The 17707-nt window shown below is 41.9% G+C and overlaps 2 protein-coding genes across 2 annotated transcripts; both read right to left on the bottom strand.

Moving 5' to 3' along the window:
- Positions 1-322: 322 nt before the first annotated feature.
- On the bottom strand, positions 323-10921 carry LOC131984749 (elongation factor 1-alpha). The gene is made up of 8 exons (XM_059349688.1): positions 10798-10921; positions 9539-9691; positions 8342-8521; positions 7213-7509; positions 6907-7057; positions 3422-3678; positions 1750-1984; positions 323-698 (listed from the first exon to the last, which is right to left on the bottom strand). Exons 2-8 carry the CDS (start codon positions 9680-9682, stop codon positions 574-576), a joined length of 1389 nt encoding a protein of 462 aa, XP_059205671.1. The 5' UTR covers positions 9683-9691; positions 10798-10921; the 3' UTR covers positions 323-573.
- A 183-nt stretch (positions 10922-11104) lies between these two features.
- On the bottom strand, positions 11105-14917 carry LOC131984750 (elongation factor 1-alpha). Its single transcript, XM_059349689.1, has 8 exons — positions 14829-14917; positions 13859-14013; positions 12960-13139; positions 12573-12869; positions 12336-12486; positions 11996-12252; positions 11661-11895; positions 11105-11549 (listed from the first exon to the last, which is right to left on the bottom strand). Exons 2-8 carry the CDS (start codon positions 14000-14002, stop codon positions 11428-11430), a joined length of 1386 nt encoding a protein of 461 aa, XP_059205672.1. The 5' UTR covers positions 14003-14013; positions 14829-14917; the 3' UTR covers positions 11105-11427.
- Between the last annotated feature and the right edge of the window lie 2790 nt (positions 14918-17707).

Genomic DNA, 17707 nt, shown 5'->3' with positions numbered 1-17707 from the left:
CAAAAAGACAGAATTAAGGACAACGCCTCAGTCTTACCTACTCGCCCTCTGAGATGTTTGTCTGACGAATAATTATGCTGTTGCACAAACTATTTGTCTTTGTGCCGACACGCAGGTAAACTTGGCTAACTGGTTCTGTCAGACACACCTTCAAACACTGCTCTGTCTCTTCTTTTGCACCTGTGGTATCTCTCTAAACCCTCTCTATAGAGGAAATGAGAAAAGGCCTTAAACTGAAAATAAATTTGTGTTTTGATACATTGGGAGTGCTGCTGTAACTTGAGATCAATAAATACTTGGAATAAAACACAAAAGAAACATCTTCATTTGGCAATGTTTAAGATTTTTATTGTTTTGGTTTCGACTTAATTATGATTAATAGTTTTCCCTAAAAGGCACAAGCCCTCCTTTCCTGCGGAAACTTTTCCGGTGGGTTTTAATCAGCATAAGCCAGTCCTTGAGTAGAGAGCTCTGCCTCAGAGAAGACGGCGCTGGGTGACAGGGAAGAAGAAGGGATGGGTCAGACCGCTGCTGCTGAGACACGACTCTTTGTTGGACGTCCTGCATGAGAATTCATTTCTTCTTCTCGGCCTTCTGTGCAGACTTGGTGACCTTTCCACCGCCGGCGGTCTTCTTCTCGACGGACTTGATGACACCGACGGCCACAGTCTGCCTCATGTCACGCACAGCGAAGCGACCTGAGAGGAGGAGATGAGAAAGAAAAGACCGAAACAGACGAGTCAGTGGCCCCTTTCAGACTGATGTTTCAAGCCCTGAATATTTACGACTCTGTGGCAATTCACCTTCAACAGAATGTCCCAGAGGGGTAATAGGGGGACCAAGTGATCCCGAATCTGTACCACTTTCGGAGGTAGTAACAGAGACAGAAAATACATGACTTACATTATTTGTGAGACCAATATGCAGGTAATAAGAAAGAAAGTGGATTGTATTATCAGAAACACGCCTCTCACTTGAGTCAGACAGTAATCGAATCATGTTAAACAAAATGCAGAACAACAATTAAAGCTCCATTCATTTCTTATTCTTTTTTTTTTTACCCTTTGGGAACAACCTGTTAACACAATATTCAACTTCAGCACTTTATGAACCCGTTACATTTTGGCAAGCAATTGTCTACGTACACATCCAGTAACATTTTGATGAATTTAAAATCATGTTTCCTGATGAAAATAAATCCAATATTTACTCCCTTTTTAGCTCCGTTTTTGGTCTCCACCAAACCCCGGGCAAAATATTTGGCTCTATAGCCGCTTATCCTCTTACTGTGTCTGACTGCTCTTTGGTGTTAGGCAGGTACTGCACAATGGGTTAAATCAATTCTTTTTGCTTTTTTTCCTAAAACAATAGCTGCCTATGGTTGATTTCAAAGCTAGAAAACCAAAACGATTAGCTGGAAGGCGCAAAAAAAGTTGAAGTCTTCAAACATCAACTTAAAATCTACCAATTCAACAAGGCATAGACATTTTATCCATAGTTGATTAAATTACCTTAGTCTTTTTGTAATGTAAACTTTTAGTCCATTTTAATTTATCTTTTATTATTTCTCTGTTTTTCCTATCTTATCAATTGTGTTTGTCTTTGTTTTTTGTGTTTGCTGTTGCTGACATACCAAGGCCTTGGTGGAGTACAATCATCAGTTACAACTGGTCTTCTCCTGTCAAAATCGCTGCTGTAAAAAAAAGTGTACTTACTATAAGACCAATAATAAAACAGCATTTTACTTACCCAGAGGGGGATACTGAGAGAAGCTCTCAACACACATGGGTTTTCCAGGCAACATGGTGATGATGGCGGCGTCTCCAGACTTGAGAGCCTTGGGGTTGTCCTCAAGCTTCTTGCCGGAACGACGGTCGATCTTCTCTTTGAGTTCGCTGAACTTGCAGGCAATGTGAGCAGTGTGGCAGTCCAGCACGGGGGCGTAACCCTGGGAGATCTGACCGGGGTGGTTCAGGATGATGACCTGCAGCGAGGGGATACATGGAGGGAGGTCAACAGAGCAACATTGAAGATCATCTGAGGACATGGACTGCATTTGGCTGTGCAATAGCAGCCAAAATTAAAGGGGTAATTAGCAGTTAGCCCTGTCAGCACTGTCACCTGTTGTTAGCACTGTTGGCACCGTTGATAATACTGGGTCAACTCAATGGCTTTTGTACTGCATTTTCAGCCAGATCGCTCCAAAGAATGAGTAAACCCAAGCCTCTTGGAAGAGTGCCAATTGCTGCCAATTAAACATGGCGGCCAAGTGGTGGGATTACCATTTCCAGGTCCGTCTCTGGATGCATGGGCCCCCCAAAAAAATATTTTTTTCCTCAATAAACATTACATTGTGATAGAGAAATTTTTAAATCAATCAGAAATAGAGAGGAAACAAAATGATGGGGTCTATTCAGAACTCACTTATGAGATTTTTGCATTGGACTTTGGATCATTGCAGAAAATAAGCTCTGTGACAAACTCGTTTCTGATGCTGACGTGTTTTGTTCAGCAGGTTAATCTTAACCAGCTATTTTGACAAGCTAGCAAATTCATAGTCTAAAAACTTGTTTATTAACATAATTTACAATCTACAAGAGTTTACAAGAGAAGAGACTAAAGGCTGTAAGGTGGACGAGTGAGATAGTTCCTAACAAACACTGTAGTCTCATTAAGGCACTTGTTAGAAACCGCCTTTTAAAAAACGTGAAAAACTTGTGAGCATCTCTTAACCCTTGTGTTGTCTTAAAGGTCAAAAATGATCCCGCCACGATGTTCACAAACAAACAAAAAAAAACTAAACAAACACTAAAGGATCTTTATTTATGTCGAAATTTGATGACTTTTCCAAAAGTTTTATTTATTGTTGTTGTTAATTCACCTTAAAAGTCGGGGAAATGGTTAGTATTTTGTCGCTAATCTGTATAACTAAAATGCCAAAGTAGTTCAAGTAATTTATTCTCTTCGGTTTTTCTGAACTGTGAAGAGGGAAAATCGAGATATTCACAAAGTTTTTGATGAAAGACAGGTGGTTTCTTCGTGGAAAATAGATTTAGGGTTTTAAATACAATAAAGCTGCTTTACTTTAGGAGTTAAGTTAGTCATGGCGGGTCATTTTTTACCCTTAGGGGAGTACATAGAATATTAAGCATACACAAGGATTAAGCTTGTGTTAACCACAGACTATTTCAGGCATCTGACCACCAACCCATTCTATACCTAATTGAGCTTGAGGGGAGAGACCTCAGGCGCTAAAATGCTAACATACCTGTTTAAGAACCCGCCCTATGACTCGGCTAGCATTTGGAAAGTCTAGAAGAGCTTCAGGGGGTTTCAGTGAATGCAATGGAAGTTTGAAACAAAAGGCCAAATGTTTCTGTTTTAGTTTTAGTGTCTACCTCATGTAAAATCTGACACTCACCTGGGCGGTGAAGTTATCAGCGGCCATTGGTGGGTCGTTCTTGCTGTCGCCTGCCACGTTTCCACGGCGGATCTCCTTGACGGACACGTTCTTGATGTTGAAGCCGACGTTGTCACCGGGGAGAGCTTCAGTCAGAGACTCGTGGTGCATTTCCACGGACTTCACCTCAGTGGTCAGGTTGGGGGGAGCGAAGGTGACGACCATGCCGGGCTTCAGGATACCGGTCTCAACACGACCGACAGGGACAGTTCCAATACCTGAGAGCAGGAGGACAAAATGTTGCTTCTATGCTTTTCAATTAACTTCCAAACAAAATAACTTGTAAAGAAGGTTTTGATGGACACAAGAATGTGAAATGTAATTTTTGTAAGATATTCAAGAGATAGTTCCAATTCTTTGAAGTAGGGTTGTATGAGGTACTTATTCGTAGGCAGTGTATTCCTACAGTAGATGGAGGTCAGAACGACCTCGTTTTGTAGAAGCAGGCACAAGTACTGGCACAAAAGCTGAGCAATGTACAGCTGAAGACAGAAAGTCACACAGTAACACAAACTAGAAAATTTCCTCTGGAGAAATTCTAAAAGGGCCACGGGGGCTACTGCCGGTGTGTGTACACTATGATGAGATTCTTCAGAGATTTCAAACAATCAATACTAGTAATGTTATGATACTATATTATATACAAGGAACTAACCTACAAGAAACATTACTTTACAAGTATTTATTTATACAGCAACCTATGCCCTTTCAACCTCAAAATGTGTGTGTGTGAAACGTGTATCTGGAGGAATTTCTGGCCTCGAACAGAAAGCATTTTTGGCAAAACCATAATACCGATCAATGATCCCACTTCACTTTGAGCGTCCTGAGTTCTTCCTGAACGGCTACATATGTTTTTTTGTGAAGAAAAATGAAGAAATAGCTTTGTAAGAGCCATCTGAAAAACTGTTAAATATGCTTTTCTACAGAAATCTTCCTGAATTTTTAATTTGGGAGTCAGTGGGGCTGTTGGTGCGAGTTGGTGGTGCATCTGTGTGTCCTACGCCCAAACTATAACTCTGACAGCTTTACCAGAGGATTGTGAGCGAGAAGACACATTTTCCTACGTTTCTATGTATAAATTATTTCTGTAGAGTGGAATTTGCGGCCTGGAGCGCAGTTTTCAAATGTATTTTTTGACAATTTTAATTCTACACTCTGAGCGATGATGTCACACACTCTGAACATGAACATTCCATGCAATACACACCCATTATAATCTCAGAATTTCTCCAAAAATGATCATGGTCATTGAACAGGGATTGATAAAAAACTATATGACCTATCGAAACGTGGATTAATACACCGATACACAAGACGTGTGTCTACTGTTTAAAGTTTAAATGGAGTCTCTAGGTGAAATTATGCCAGAGGAGTAGACGTTTGAAAATCTCCAATTATTGTTCTTTTTCACTCATTTTTTTGTGGCCGTCCCATACACTTCAATACATTGACAAAAACAGTAATTTTACCTTACACAACTGCTGGTCTCCCACTGCCATAACCGGTTTGTTATTGCATAGCTGCAGGGACCAGTGCTTGGTGCGATTGCCCCGTGGCCCTAACAACCTGTTTGTGGCAGTGGGAGACCAGCAGTTATGTAAGGTAAAATTACTGTTTTTGTCAATGCAGTCTGGTGGCTTTTGAAGAGAGAATAGATAACAGCTTCAGTTCTTTGTCGTGTAAACCTAAGATGGACTGAAGGCAAGGTAAAGTGGTGAAAATATTGTAAATATAGTGCATATGTCAACAGATATGGATTGAAAATACATTTTGCTGCTGCCCCCTTCCTAAGTATTGTTGGAAGAGATAGCTCTTCAGCCTGGAAGTGGTTTTGAGGCGAGTTGACCCACGCAGGGTGGGAGTCGCCAGGTGTTTGGCTGATGCAGAGCGGAGAGGACGGGCAGGGGTGTAGAGTTTGACAAGGTCCTGGATGTAAGTAGGACCTGAACCGTTAGCAGCAGAGTACGCCAGAGCTAGAGTCTTGAAGCGTATCCGCGCAGCCACCGGTAGCCAGTGGAGGGAGCGGAGGAGGGGTGTTGTGTGTGAAAATTTGGGAAGATTGAAGACCAATCGAGCAGCTGCAAGTACTTCATGTATCCACACTTTAAATAATCTAATCTCTCCTTTAATAAAGGCTTGTAGGAGCTGTAAATTCTCACTGAACATTTCAGTGTTTCTCTGCAGCCATCATTTAATCATTTGTGATTTAATTGAGTTTGAAGCATTATTTACATGTCAGGCGTAGGTATAAGCATAGTTTAAGTGTACTCTGACATGATGCACTACATCCTGTTCCACCTCTGCAATTGTTCTGTCTAAAACCTGTTGAAAAACAGGATCCACGACCAGTACTCGACAGGGAGCGCTGTTATCAGAGGATGAGTCGACTCTGTGACCAATCAATAAAGAGTCTCCAATTTCACTATAAGCTGCTGTTGTTAGTGTTGTTGCTGCAACTTCCAGGCTTTCGGGTAAGCAACTCTACTCTGTGCTTCTCTGTTTGGTTTTTATATTTTACAGCTGTGTTTTATTCCACGTTAAGCTTCTTTTTTTTAGTTCTATGTATGTCGGTTACCATTCATGAGTTATGTTTTGAAAGGGAAATTAACCCCTTTTCAGACAGGGACTATGTGACATTGCTGGCGTCTTGTATCTGCTAATGCCATGGATTTTTATCATTCAGACATTTTTTTTGTACAAAAATATTGGTTACGACTTCATTCAGGCATGAAACTGATGCGGAGCTTCAGTGCTCGCATGATATTGGGCAACTCTGGTGCATGGGTGGGAGCAGTGGCTCCAGTGGAGGAGCAGGGAGGTGGAAAGTAATGATAGGACGAAGGAGGCGTGTTTCTGTTCAGTCACAGGCTGCATCAGTGATGTTTTCAAGGTTTTCTCCCCCTTTTTTGCCCTTAAAGCCCTAATTCATGATCATTGCTTGCAAAAATGGAGGCTCATTTACATCGATTACAAGACAAACTCATTATCAATTTATGTAATTACACAGGAAAATTGTGTTGCATATTTTTATAATGTCTGAGAAGACCTGAAGTCAGGACTTAATTCTTATTTTCTCACATGCTGTATGTTAAGTGTTTGACTGGATATTCAGAAACTGAAGAGGGAGTGCTCGTTGGTGTCTTATGGTGACTATAAAGGTTGACTTGTTTCAAGCATAGATTGATTTGACATTAAGATTCTTGCCTTATTCTCAGACTTGTGCCGTGTTGGAAGTGATACAGAAAGGGCACAGAGTTGAAGATAGTGAGACGCTTGTGAATGTCTGAAAGAGGCTTCAAAGTGACCAGGTGAGTTCAGGTTTGTCAGACCGGTAGATCAACTACTGATGATCAGTTTGCTGAAAGGAGCGCCTGTGAACATTTTGTTGCCTCCTTTTCCTTGAGGTGGCCTGTTATGATTTGACATCTCTTGACACGCCTTACCGCCAATTTTGTAGACATCCTGCAGGGGCAGGCGCAGGGCTTTGTCTGTGGGGCGGGAGGGGGGCATGATGGAGTCCAGAGCCTCCAGCAGGGTGACGCCAGAGGCACCGCCCTCCTTACGCTCGATCTTCCAGCCCTTGAACCAGTTCATCTGAAACGCAGAGTGCAGAGACAGAGATAGGAAGGCAGGGAGAGGTAATGAGAGGTGGTGAGAGAAGGGACAATGATTAGTCCAAGAGGATTGTTTCATGTGTAAATCCAAGAAATCCACATCATATTTTGACAGAAATGATATAAGGCCCATACCTTGTCACTGGCCTCCAGCATGTTGTCTCCGTGCCATCCAGAGATGGGGACGAAGGCAACAGTGGCGGGGTTGTAGCCGATCTTCTTGATGTAGGCGCTCACTTCCTTGGTGATCTCCTCGAAACGCTTCTGACTGTAAGGGGGCTCAGTGGAGTCCATCTTGTTGACTCCAACGATGAGCTGCTTCACACCCAGAGTGTAGGCCAGCAGGGCGTGCTCACGGGTCTGGCCGTTCTTGGAGATACCAGCCTCGAACTCACCAACACCAGCAGCGACGATCAGCACGGCGCAGTCAGCCTGAACAGGGAGAATGTGGAGCATATGTATATAGATACATGAAGTATACAGTGGACAACACATCACTGATGCAGCTCAGATTCTTTTGAAGTGGGGTTGTAATAGGTACTTATTCATATTGTATTTCCTACAGATGGTCAGTCACAGCCACCTCAGTTAGGAGAAGCAGGCAGGAAGCTAAGATGTACAACCATGATAAGGTAGGCAGTAAAACTGTACTGTGCACAGTATTCAGAATATTTTAAACGATCTACCTTGCCATCAGTCAGCCCTGTTTAAGTTTACACAGAGGAGAACCAAGGCCATGATATAGTCTCTTCAGAGAGATATTATATATTTTACTTCAGACTCCATTGACAAAAACAGTGATTTTACCTTGCAGAACAGAGGAGTTGCTTCTCTACTGCTGCCTTGATCAGTTATTTTATTTGTGTTATTATGTGTCTTTGGTGAATCTAAACAAATTCTTTGTCAAAAGCAAAGTCACACAACAACAAAAATAACCTAAATGATCGATGCAGTGATAGATCGACAACTCCCATGCTCTAGGATTTAAAATTACTGACTTTGTTAATGGACTCTGGAGGCTGTGAGAGCACATAAAGTCGAACAGCTTCAGTTAACGGCAAGATAAAGCAGAACAATATTCTAAATATAGCGTATACTTCAGCTGATAATTTTTTTTAGGAGGCTTAAATACATCTTAAGCTCCTGTATTAGTACTCCTGCCTGCTTCTTGTGGGCGTAGGTGATACACTGACTATGGATAAGGACTTCATACATCCCCACTTCAATACATCTGTGCTTTCCCTTTATAAAGTTATGGTTTTACCTGAGAAGTACCAGTGATCATGTTCTTGATGAAATCTCTGTGTCCAGGGGCATCGATGATGGTCACGTAGTACTTGGCGGTTTCAAACTTCCACAGAGCGATGTCGATGGTGATACCACGCTCACGCTCTGCCTTCAGTTTGTCCAGCACCCAGGCGTACTTGAAGGAGCCCTTTCCCATCTGTGCAGGGATAAATTAGGGAATAATCAGATTGTATTCATTATCTATGTATCTATCTATGTATCTATCTATGTATCTATCTATCTATCTATCTATTACATATGGAGCAGGAAATTAAATAGGACACATTTCTAAATAGCAAGGAAAATGTTCTTACCTGTGTATAAAATCATGACTTTTTATCGTGTAAAAACAGGACGGTTAATCCATTAGAATGACTTTTAGTACTGTCACCATATTCAAATTCTTAATTAACATACCTTATTTTGGAGGCCATTAGCACAAGTTAGCCCCCTTTTCATTAAACATCATATGCCAAATTGCACAATATATTAGTGTTTTAAAAGAGGGTCTTTGCCTCGCATATTTTAAAAGATTTTCCTGTTAAGATTGTGAAATATATAATCAAGGAGTAAGTGAATACACCTTTGAATTTGACCAACTTAACTTAGCTCCAAGTTTGTTAGTAAAATATATGATTAACATTTGTTTAAATGTTAGTGTTTTGGCTATTTCACAGTATTCCAATCAACATTTAGGCTTAAAATTTTACTATGTAGTTTCTTCAAAAAGTATCAGGCTATTTTTCCAATGTGTTGAAGGGCTATTAAAAAAAAGTTCTGAATAATATAAACATTGATGTGCTTTAATTTAATGTGTTTTAATAGTTTGTCTTATTTTTCATATAGATTTCAACATATAATAGTTAATTTAGTATCCACTAAAAAAAAGTGGTTATATGATCATTAAAAAAAATATTTATTGTTGGTTATTTCGTACTAGCTTTATTAATCAACGACACAGCTTTTATACACAATGTGTGGATTTTAACAGGGATGTTTTCTGTATGGTGCAGTAAATCAGAACAGTACATGTATTTAAACAGTAGGTGGCAGTTTGAGCCAAGTAATAGTGATTTTTATCCACCACACCCGCTTCCCACATGATGGTATGCAGTCTCTGCCTCCAGTCTCAAACATGTTAGATACAAGCTGCGGTTCCCTCACAAAAACAAACCTCAGCGGCTTCTTTCTCAAACTTCTCGATGGTTCTCTTGTCGATCCCCCCGCACTTGTAGATCAGGTGGCCTGTAGTGGTGGACTTGCCGGAGTCGACATGGCCAATGACCACGATGTTGATGTGGATCTTTTCCTTTCCCATTTCGAATTACTGGTTATAAACATGGGTATAAATGGCGATATTAAAAGTGACATATCTCTGGTTTAAATTAGTTTAAAACAATGGGGTGAGCACACTGCGGGGCAGTTGAGTTAATCAAATAATAAATACCATCTTGAGTCGTTAAATATTTACAGTTTAAACATATGTAGCCAGTATGGGCTCAAGTGGGGTCATTTAACAGTATCCATATTACACCAATCTGCTTTAAAAGGTTGTCAGAAGCGAGGCATGACAAATGTGTTTGGATTTATCTCAGTCACAACTGCGGCAAAAGCAGTTAGCTAACCTTAGCTAACCATTGCGCTATTTAAAAAAAAAAAAAAAGGGGGAACACAATTCGACGGGTGGGGAAATTTGACATAACACCGGTGCCTTATAGAGCCTATACAACCAAGCAATGAATATAAATGTCACCGTGTGGCGTATGTTTATACACATCAAAAGTAGCTTAACGGACTTTAAAACGACACACAAGTTTGGGAATTTCGACACATTTTCCGTAGCTGTCATTTGATGCTCGTGCACGCCACCGGAAAGTAGACACTGGTGAGTCACGCGCCATGTGCTCGATACCGGCCCCCGTCAGCCTCCATGTTGCGCCGGGAGCGCAGAGCCGCCATGTTACCGACTGATGCAAGCGCGCTCCCAGACAACATACAGCATTGGGGTGGAAGGGTGCGCGTTCACGACGGTAGACAGAAAGGACAACCATGACTGGCAGAAAGAAAATCTGGCAACTCATTTATACAGCTCAAGGTTCCCAATTAACGGATTTGTTTTGAACATCAGTAATTTAAAGCCCGGTTAAGACAAAGCCGAATACATCACCACATGCAATACAAGGTTTGGATAAGAAATCCAAGGTGAGCTGGCATGTTTACCTCATTTTTAAATGTATGAAAAATAACATCATGCAGGTTCTGTTTTAGTTTAGATTCAGCCTGATTTGGCTCTGGCTGAATGGCTTATGCATGATTCAGGCTGAGGACCCAATTTCATATTCTCTGCCCTTATAATACCCCAGCTCCTGTTAAAAACATGATTTAGTTCAGAGATTAACTAATAATCTGATAGAAATATGACATTTCACTAACCTGTGCCCAGCAACTAAAAAGACGTCCCCTGATTTAGCGCGGAGGGAAAAAAGGACAGAACTGGATCAGTCCTGAGTTTTTATACTGAGCTAGAAGGGAGGGCGGGCTGTGCATGCTCTTGTTGCTGTCAGACTAAAATAAGGGGTGCCATTGGCTGGGGTGGCATAATTCCTATCGGTGTGATTGGACGACAAGTGCATCACTGAACACAGATGTCATGATCAGAAAACAGCTGCATACAGAGAGGGGCTCGCCTGTGACAGTCAAACTATACCAACTGCAACAGAGTAAAGGACAGACAAGCCAATTTCAATTTTTTCAAAGACATTTATTTTATTAGTTACCAGCAGCTTTCTTTCCAATTAAATTTGTGGCATTTTAACAATCAACATTTCCAACTTAAACTTAACTGAGAAGAGGCAACGTCATGTGATTCAGGTAAGTGACAATGCCACGTAGTTCTTTTTTCCTGCGAAAACTTTTGCGATGGGTTTTAATCAGCATAAGCCAGTCCTTGAGTAGAGAGCTCTGCCACAGAGAAGATGATCCAGGATGAGGGCAACACAGAGGGGAAGGAGTGGCCCGCTGCTGCCGGCACACATCTTGTTGCTGGATGTCCTGCACGACCATTCATTTCTTCTTGCTGGCCTTCTCTGCAGCCTTGGTTGTCTTTCCGCTTGTTTCCTTGGCCTCAACGGCCTTGATGACACCGACGGCAACCGTCTGCCTCATGTCACGCACGGCGAAACGACCTGGAATAGAAGTGGGGACGGCAGTTAGTAACTGCATTTGTGCACTGTCATCATGTACTCATTTTATTGTTGAGCATGTCAAGATCTAGTGGTAGACTCTGTAGTACTTACCAAGGGGAGGGTAGCTGGAGAAGGGCTCCACAACCATGGGCTTCTGTGGGATCAGTTTGACGATGGCGGCGTCTCCAGACTTGACGAACTTGGGGGCGTCCTCAAGCTTCTTGCCGGAACGACGGTCAATCTTCTCGATGAGCTCGCTGAACTTGCAGGCAATGTGAGCGGTGTGGCAATCCAGCACGGGTGCGTAACCTGCGTTGATCTGACCGGGGTGGTTCAGGATGATGACCTGAGGACACATTTTTTAATTAGAACAGGTTGCAACTTGACCCAAATCTGGGATCCATTTTGTCAGCGTTTCTATCTAGCAAATTAAGTTTGACACCAACCTGGGCGTTGAAGTTGTCGGCTCCCTTGGGTGGGTCGTTCTTGCTGTCTCCAGCGACGTATCCACGACGGATTTCCTTGACGGACACGTTCTTGATGTTGAAGCCAACGTTGTCACCGGGCACGGCCTCGGGCAGAGACTCGTGGTGCATCTCAACAGACTTCACCTCAGTGGTCAGGTTGACGGGAGCGAAGGTAACAATCATGGAGGGCTTCAGGATACCGGTCTCAACACGGCCGACAGGTACAGTTCCAATACCTGAGAAAAATATAATTGGTTTAAGAACAAAATAACCCAACAGTTGCATTTGTGGCTTTTATTATAGAAATCAGTTTTCTTACCGCCGATTTTGTAGACGTCCTGCAGGGGCAGACGGAGGGGCTTGTCGGTGGGGCGGGCAGGGGGCAGGATGGCATCAAGAGCCTCCAGCAGGGTGGTTCCGCTGGCATTACCCTCCTTACGCTCGATCTTCCAGCCCTTGAACCAGCCCATCTACAGACCGGAACAAAAAGAAGTCGTCAGACAAGGCCGGTGACATCATGTCAACGAGTGCAAAGTCATAGTAAAAATTCCCGTACCTTTTCACTGCCTTCCAGCATGTTGTCTCCGTGCCATCCAGAGATGGGGACAAAGGCAACAGTGGAGGGGTTGTAGCCGATCTTCTTGATGTAGGTGCTCACTTCCTTTTGGATTTCCTCGAAACGGGCCTGGCTGTAAGGGGGCTCAGTGGAGTCCATCTTGTTGACTCCAACGATCAGCTGCTTCACTCCGAGGGTGAAGGCCAGCAGGGCGTGCTCACGGGTCTGGCCGTTCTTGGAGATACCAGCCTCGAACTCACCAACACCAGCAGCGACGATCAGCACGGCGCAGTCAGCCTAAAAATTAAAAACATTTCAGATTCAAGTACACCAAAACAAGATATGCTTCAAACTTTGAGCTTGTTCTGCATTACCATTAAGACTTACCTGGGAGGTACCAGTGATCATGTTCTTGATGAAATCTCTGTGTCCAGGGGCATCAATGATGGTCACATAGTACTTGGCGGTCTCAAACTTCCACAAAGCGATGTCGATGGTGATACCACGCTCACGCTCGGCCTTCAGTTTGTCCAGCACCCAGGCGTACTTGAAGGAGCCCTTTCCCATCTGTGGAGGGATAAATTAGGGAATAATCAGACTTGTGTTCATATGTGAATTAGAAAAGCAATTTAGATTACTGAAGTGATCCACAACACTTTAAATACCTATTGATAAGCTATGAAAGTTCAATTCATATTTAGATTTAACTTTAACTAGATGTCTCAAATTTCTGGTGTAATAATGCATGCATTCTCAACATGCTCCATAGACTTTTTTTAAACAAATGCATTCTTTCAGTGTTCTTAGTTCTGAAACTGAAAATGTACCCCAATTTTATAACCTATTGGCCAATCATTGTAAATGGAGCAGTAACAGATTGTAATTTGCGTTTTAGCACTTTTATGGGCCAAAACATTTTTAATGTAGGAATGGCATGTTTGAATTGAAAATGGCAGTTTTTTCCCCCTTTAACAGCGTTCTTTTACAGTATAATGAGTGTGCAAACGTCAACACTAACTTGGTTAAGTACAATCTGTATGATTGTGGCGTTTTGAAAACCCGTGTCTTTGTACAGCGGCCTGAGGCCTCCATTGAGCAAAGTGCACAGTCACCATCATCGCTGTCCCCGCTAAGCCCCGCCCCTGCGTGCGCGCACACGGGGGACGTTTGCTTCACTCTGGTGCCGGGCAGCGGGGCTCAGAGTGGGCACGCTGACGCCGCCATCTTGGCTCTTCTTGACTAACGGTTGTCAAGATAAAACTATAATATAAAGAAAAACTGCTCACCTCAGCGGCTTCCTTCTCGAACTTCTCGATGGTTCTCTTGTCGATTCCTCCGCACTTGTAGATCAGGTGGCCGGTGGAGGTGGACTTGCCGGAGTCGACATGGCCAATGACCACGATGTTGATGTGGATCTTTTCCTTTCCCATTGTTGTAGTTTCTGTCACGAAGAAACAAACAAAAAACCCGTTAGCTCTCATCTTTAAACGCGCCATCACTAATTAGCGTAACGGTTAACTTCCATTTGAAGATAACGGTTTCATTTAACCACGACACTTAACGGGCCCAGCTTAACGTGAACACAATCATGGCTGTAGTTCGCGTGAAAGTGATTAAAACTGACAATTAAAGCTCACATTTTAACGACAGACAAGTCAGAATGTACAGTTGACATTTTTAATCGTTACTAATGTGGGTACAAAAGGGGGATTTTCGCCGCTAACCTGGCGGCCATTGCTGCTAGGCCTCACGCGGCCACAAGCCAGAGGAGACACGTGTTCCTCCGGTATGGGCCACGTCGTATAAAGTTACAAAGATCTCCAAATATCCAGAAGCTATTCCGTCCAGCCTGCCAACAACTGTTACCCTATAGTATGTGCAGTTGTTTCACTGAGGAGGGAAGAGTAAACGCCATTCCAGCATCCTCTTGTCTCCGCTTTCTTTGTTCCTCCCCCCCTCCACATTCTCTCTTAAACCGCTTTTGTTACAAACTTAAACACAAAAGCTCTTTTAAAAAACACAACAGCTCTGGATAAATAACACAAACTCTTTTAAAAAAATGTTCCGCTGAAAAAATAATCCACAGGTTTGAGTGAAGTTATATAACGGAAAGGGCAAAGTTTTGGATCAAAAATGTTAGAACTTAAATTCCAGGCGGAATCTCATCAAACATTAAAACACAGTTGGAAAAAGGCCAGAGTCTTTCTGTTTCTCTTCTGTCTATCCAGCTGATGTACGAATCAAAGTTGAACTTACCGGTGTTTCTGGGTTTTCACGGCCAAAGCTGCTGCCCCTAGCCAGGTAACAGAAAGAGGAAGAAAAGGGTTGGACCGGGGGTTTTATACTGGATGGGAGGCGGCCTGACTCCCCGTCGCCCTCCCCGGTGCAGACCCCGCAAATCACACACATTCCTGCAAAAAACGTCAGCACGTCACCGGATGAACCGCCTGAAACATGTATGATGCTTCACCAGGGACTGCATTGTAGCTTAGCAGTGGATTTAACGACACAAGAAGCACTAAAATAGTCATAATAATGATATTAACAATGCAGAAACAGAGTGTAAAAAAACCCCCATACTTTTATCGATCAGCTGATCAATATTGGATCCAAGTTGTTGTTTGCTATTGACAAAATATAAATATATTATGTCATGGCATAAAAATAAAAACCACACACTCGAGATGTATTTAAGTGTTGGGCACTGTGGTGTTTTATTATATAAGAGAAATATAAATAATTAATACAATGATTATCACGTAAATATTGCATAAAAGTAATAATATTGGGAGGGCAGGGTGTATTTTTAACTGAAAAGGTCAGAAACACACGAAAAAAACAGCAAATAAATCTGAGGAAATATAATATGAATGGAAAGCATATGTTTCCCCTCTGTTGTTTAATTTTTTTCTATAAGTATGCAAGTTTAGTGGTATATATGTATGGTTATGGTTGCTTACTGTTGTATTTTTTAAATTTTATTTTCCTCTTTAAAAACAGACAAATTATCATGTAAAAAGCTGGATGAAAAGCTGAAAGAAATACACAAAATATCTCTTTATGAAACATAATTCACAGATTTTTTAATGGTGGTTAAAATTTTCGATATAAAATTTATATCGAAACAAGGTGTTTATAAAAGCGTATTTCAGCCACAAGACAATTCAAAGTGCTTTGCACAAAATAATATAAGCATAAAGAGAAAATACAGATAATTCTCATCAGGGATGGAAGGGAATTTTCATGATTAATATTTAAACCAATGCAAATAAAATAAACATTTCAGAGTTATATAATTTTCATCTTCGTTTTACATTAAAAAATGCAAATTAAAAAAAAAGAGTTTCATGATGAGACCAAAGCAACATGAAGCCCCCGGGCCCCCCTCGACCCCACCAGTAATCAGCCCGACAAGATTATCTAAATCCGAATGAGGGATTTGCATTCAAACAGAGCCCACAATTTAAAAAAGATGAACTCATGCTGTTTTCAAGACACCTTATCTCACCCGGTCGTTTACATTTACATCAGACGCATATTCGCAAGAGACTGATTAAATCAGATGTAATGTCTCAGGGTGAAGTGTAACTTCAGGTTCAGCTGGTTTATATATTTACAACCAAGAAAAGAGTGGAAAATTAATGTAATCCACCAAAAAAACAAATTTGTTTTTGTTTTTTTATCTGCTTATTCTTTTGATTAATTAGAAATATTTGACCTATCTGGGGAAAATTTACACAATCACACCCATATTTGCTTGATGTGTTATAATTAAACTGGATAAAAAGCAAAAGTCTGCTTATAATAGGGGGTAAACCTAATTAGTGGCCTGTTTGGTTACTTGGATGCTACTTGGAGGTCAGGAGGTCAGTTTCCTCCTCTACTCCCATCATTTTGGCATATTGCCCAGTTGTCGAGGCAGCTGCATCCCATGCCCGCACACACACACACACACACACACACACACACAAATATACAGTCTCACACACACACTGTAACTCGCTCTGCTTTCCCTCGAGTTCAGGTAACAGCCTCTTAAACTTGGCAGCTGCTGCTTTCACTCAGTGGCGAGCAGAGCGACCACGAGGGAGGGGGAGGACGGCGTAGCGAGAGGCAGACCGGGGAGATACGGGGAGATACGGGGAGAGGTGATAAGTTGACTGAAGGGCAGAAGTAGAACTTGTTTATAGCACGGGCCGATAATGAGACAATGGATCCCCAGGGCAAAGACATGAAGAAACCCCCCCGCCACGTCTCCTCCCAGACTGGTCTCCCCTCAAAAAACAAACCCAAAGGTCATTTGCACAGGGAGCAAAATACGACCCGTATTTACACTTGAAACTGTCCTGCAACACCCTTGCCCTTGGCCTGGGAGGGGTGGTTACAGGTTGAAAAAAACGTCAGACTTTCACCCAGGAGAACAGCCTGCGAGTCCCATGTGAAAAAAAAAAGTAAAAGATGTGATTCAAACATCACTAGACTTCAGTCCAGTAGTGACATTGTACTTGTAACTACTTCAATTCCATCATTTACTTACTAGAAACTACTTACTACTATACTTACTAGAGGTGGGGAAAAAACTGATACAGCATAGTATCGTGATATTTTGCGTGGCAATATTATATCGATTCATATCCACGTATTGATATTTGGTGTTCCAACAGGCCGTCATTGTTTTATTTCCGGAGGCTGTATTGGGCTCCCATTTAGGAGTATACTGGAGATACTGGTACCTCTTGAAACTAGAAGATCTGAGGAATCTATAGGCACCATAGGTGTCAGGATGTCGTGCCAGGAATTTGTCGGAATAATATCACAAAGTTAGACTTTTTTTATGTTTCATTATTCAAAAAAAGTCAGAGCAGTGAAGCTGAAAGTTGAGGAAAGTTTGATAAAATGCTGCAGTTGTTGTTGTCCATACATGTCTGATATCAGTTCAATTCAGTTTGACTGAACACTTTGTTGGTCAGTCTGTGGGTTTGACTCTCATTGTGGAGAAATAAAAAGACTGAAGTAAGATGAATAGACTGAGAATTTTCTCTTATTTGACAAAACAATTCTTGATCTGATTCATTTTTGTGGACACAAAATGCAGTTTAACAGTTAAATAAATCGCAATATATTGTATCGCAATC

This window comes from Centropristis striata, chromosome 14, assembly GCF_030273125.1.
Source record: "Centropristis striata isolate RG_2023a ecotype Rhode Island chromosome 14, C.striata_1.0, whole genome shotgun sequence".
Classification (NCBI taxonomy): domain Eukaryota; kingdom Metazoa; phylum Chordata; class Actinopteri; order Perciformes; family Serranidae; genus Centropristis; species Centropristis striata.
Note: the sequence above shows the minus strand (reverse complement) of the source record. Positions and strands in the feature narration are given on the sequence as shown.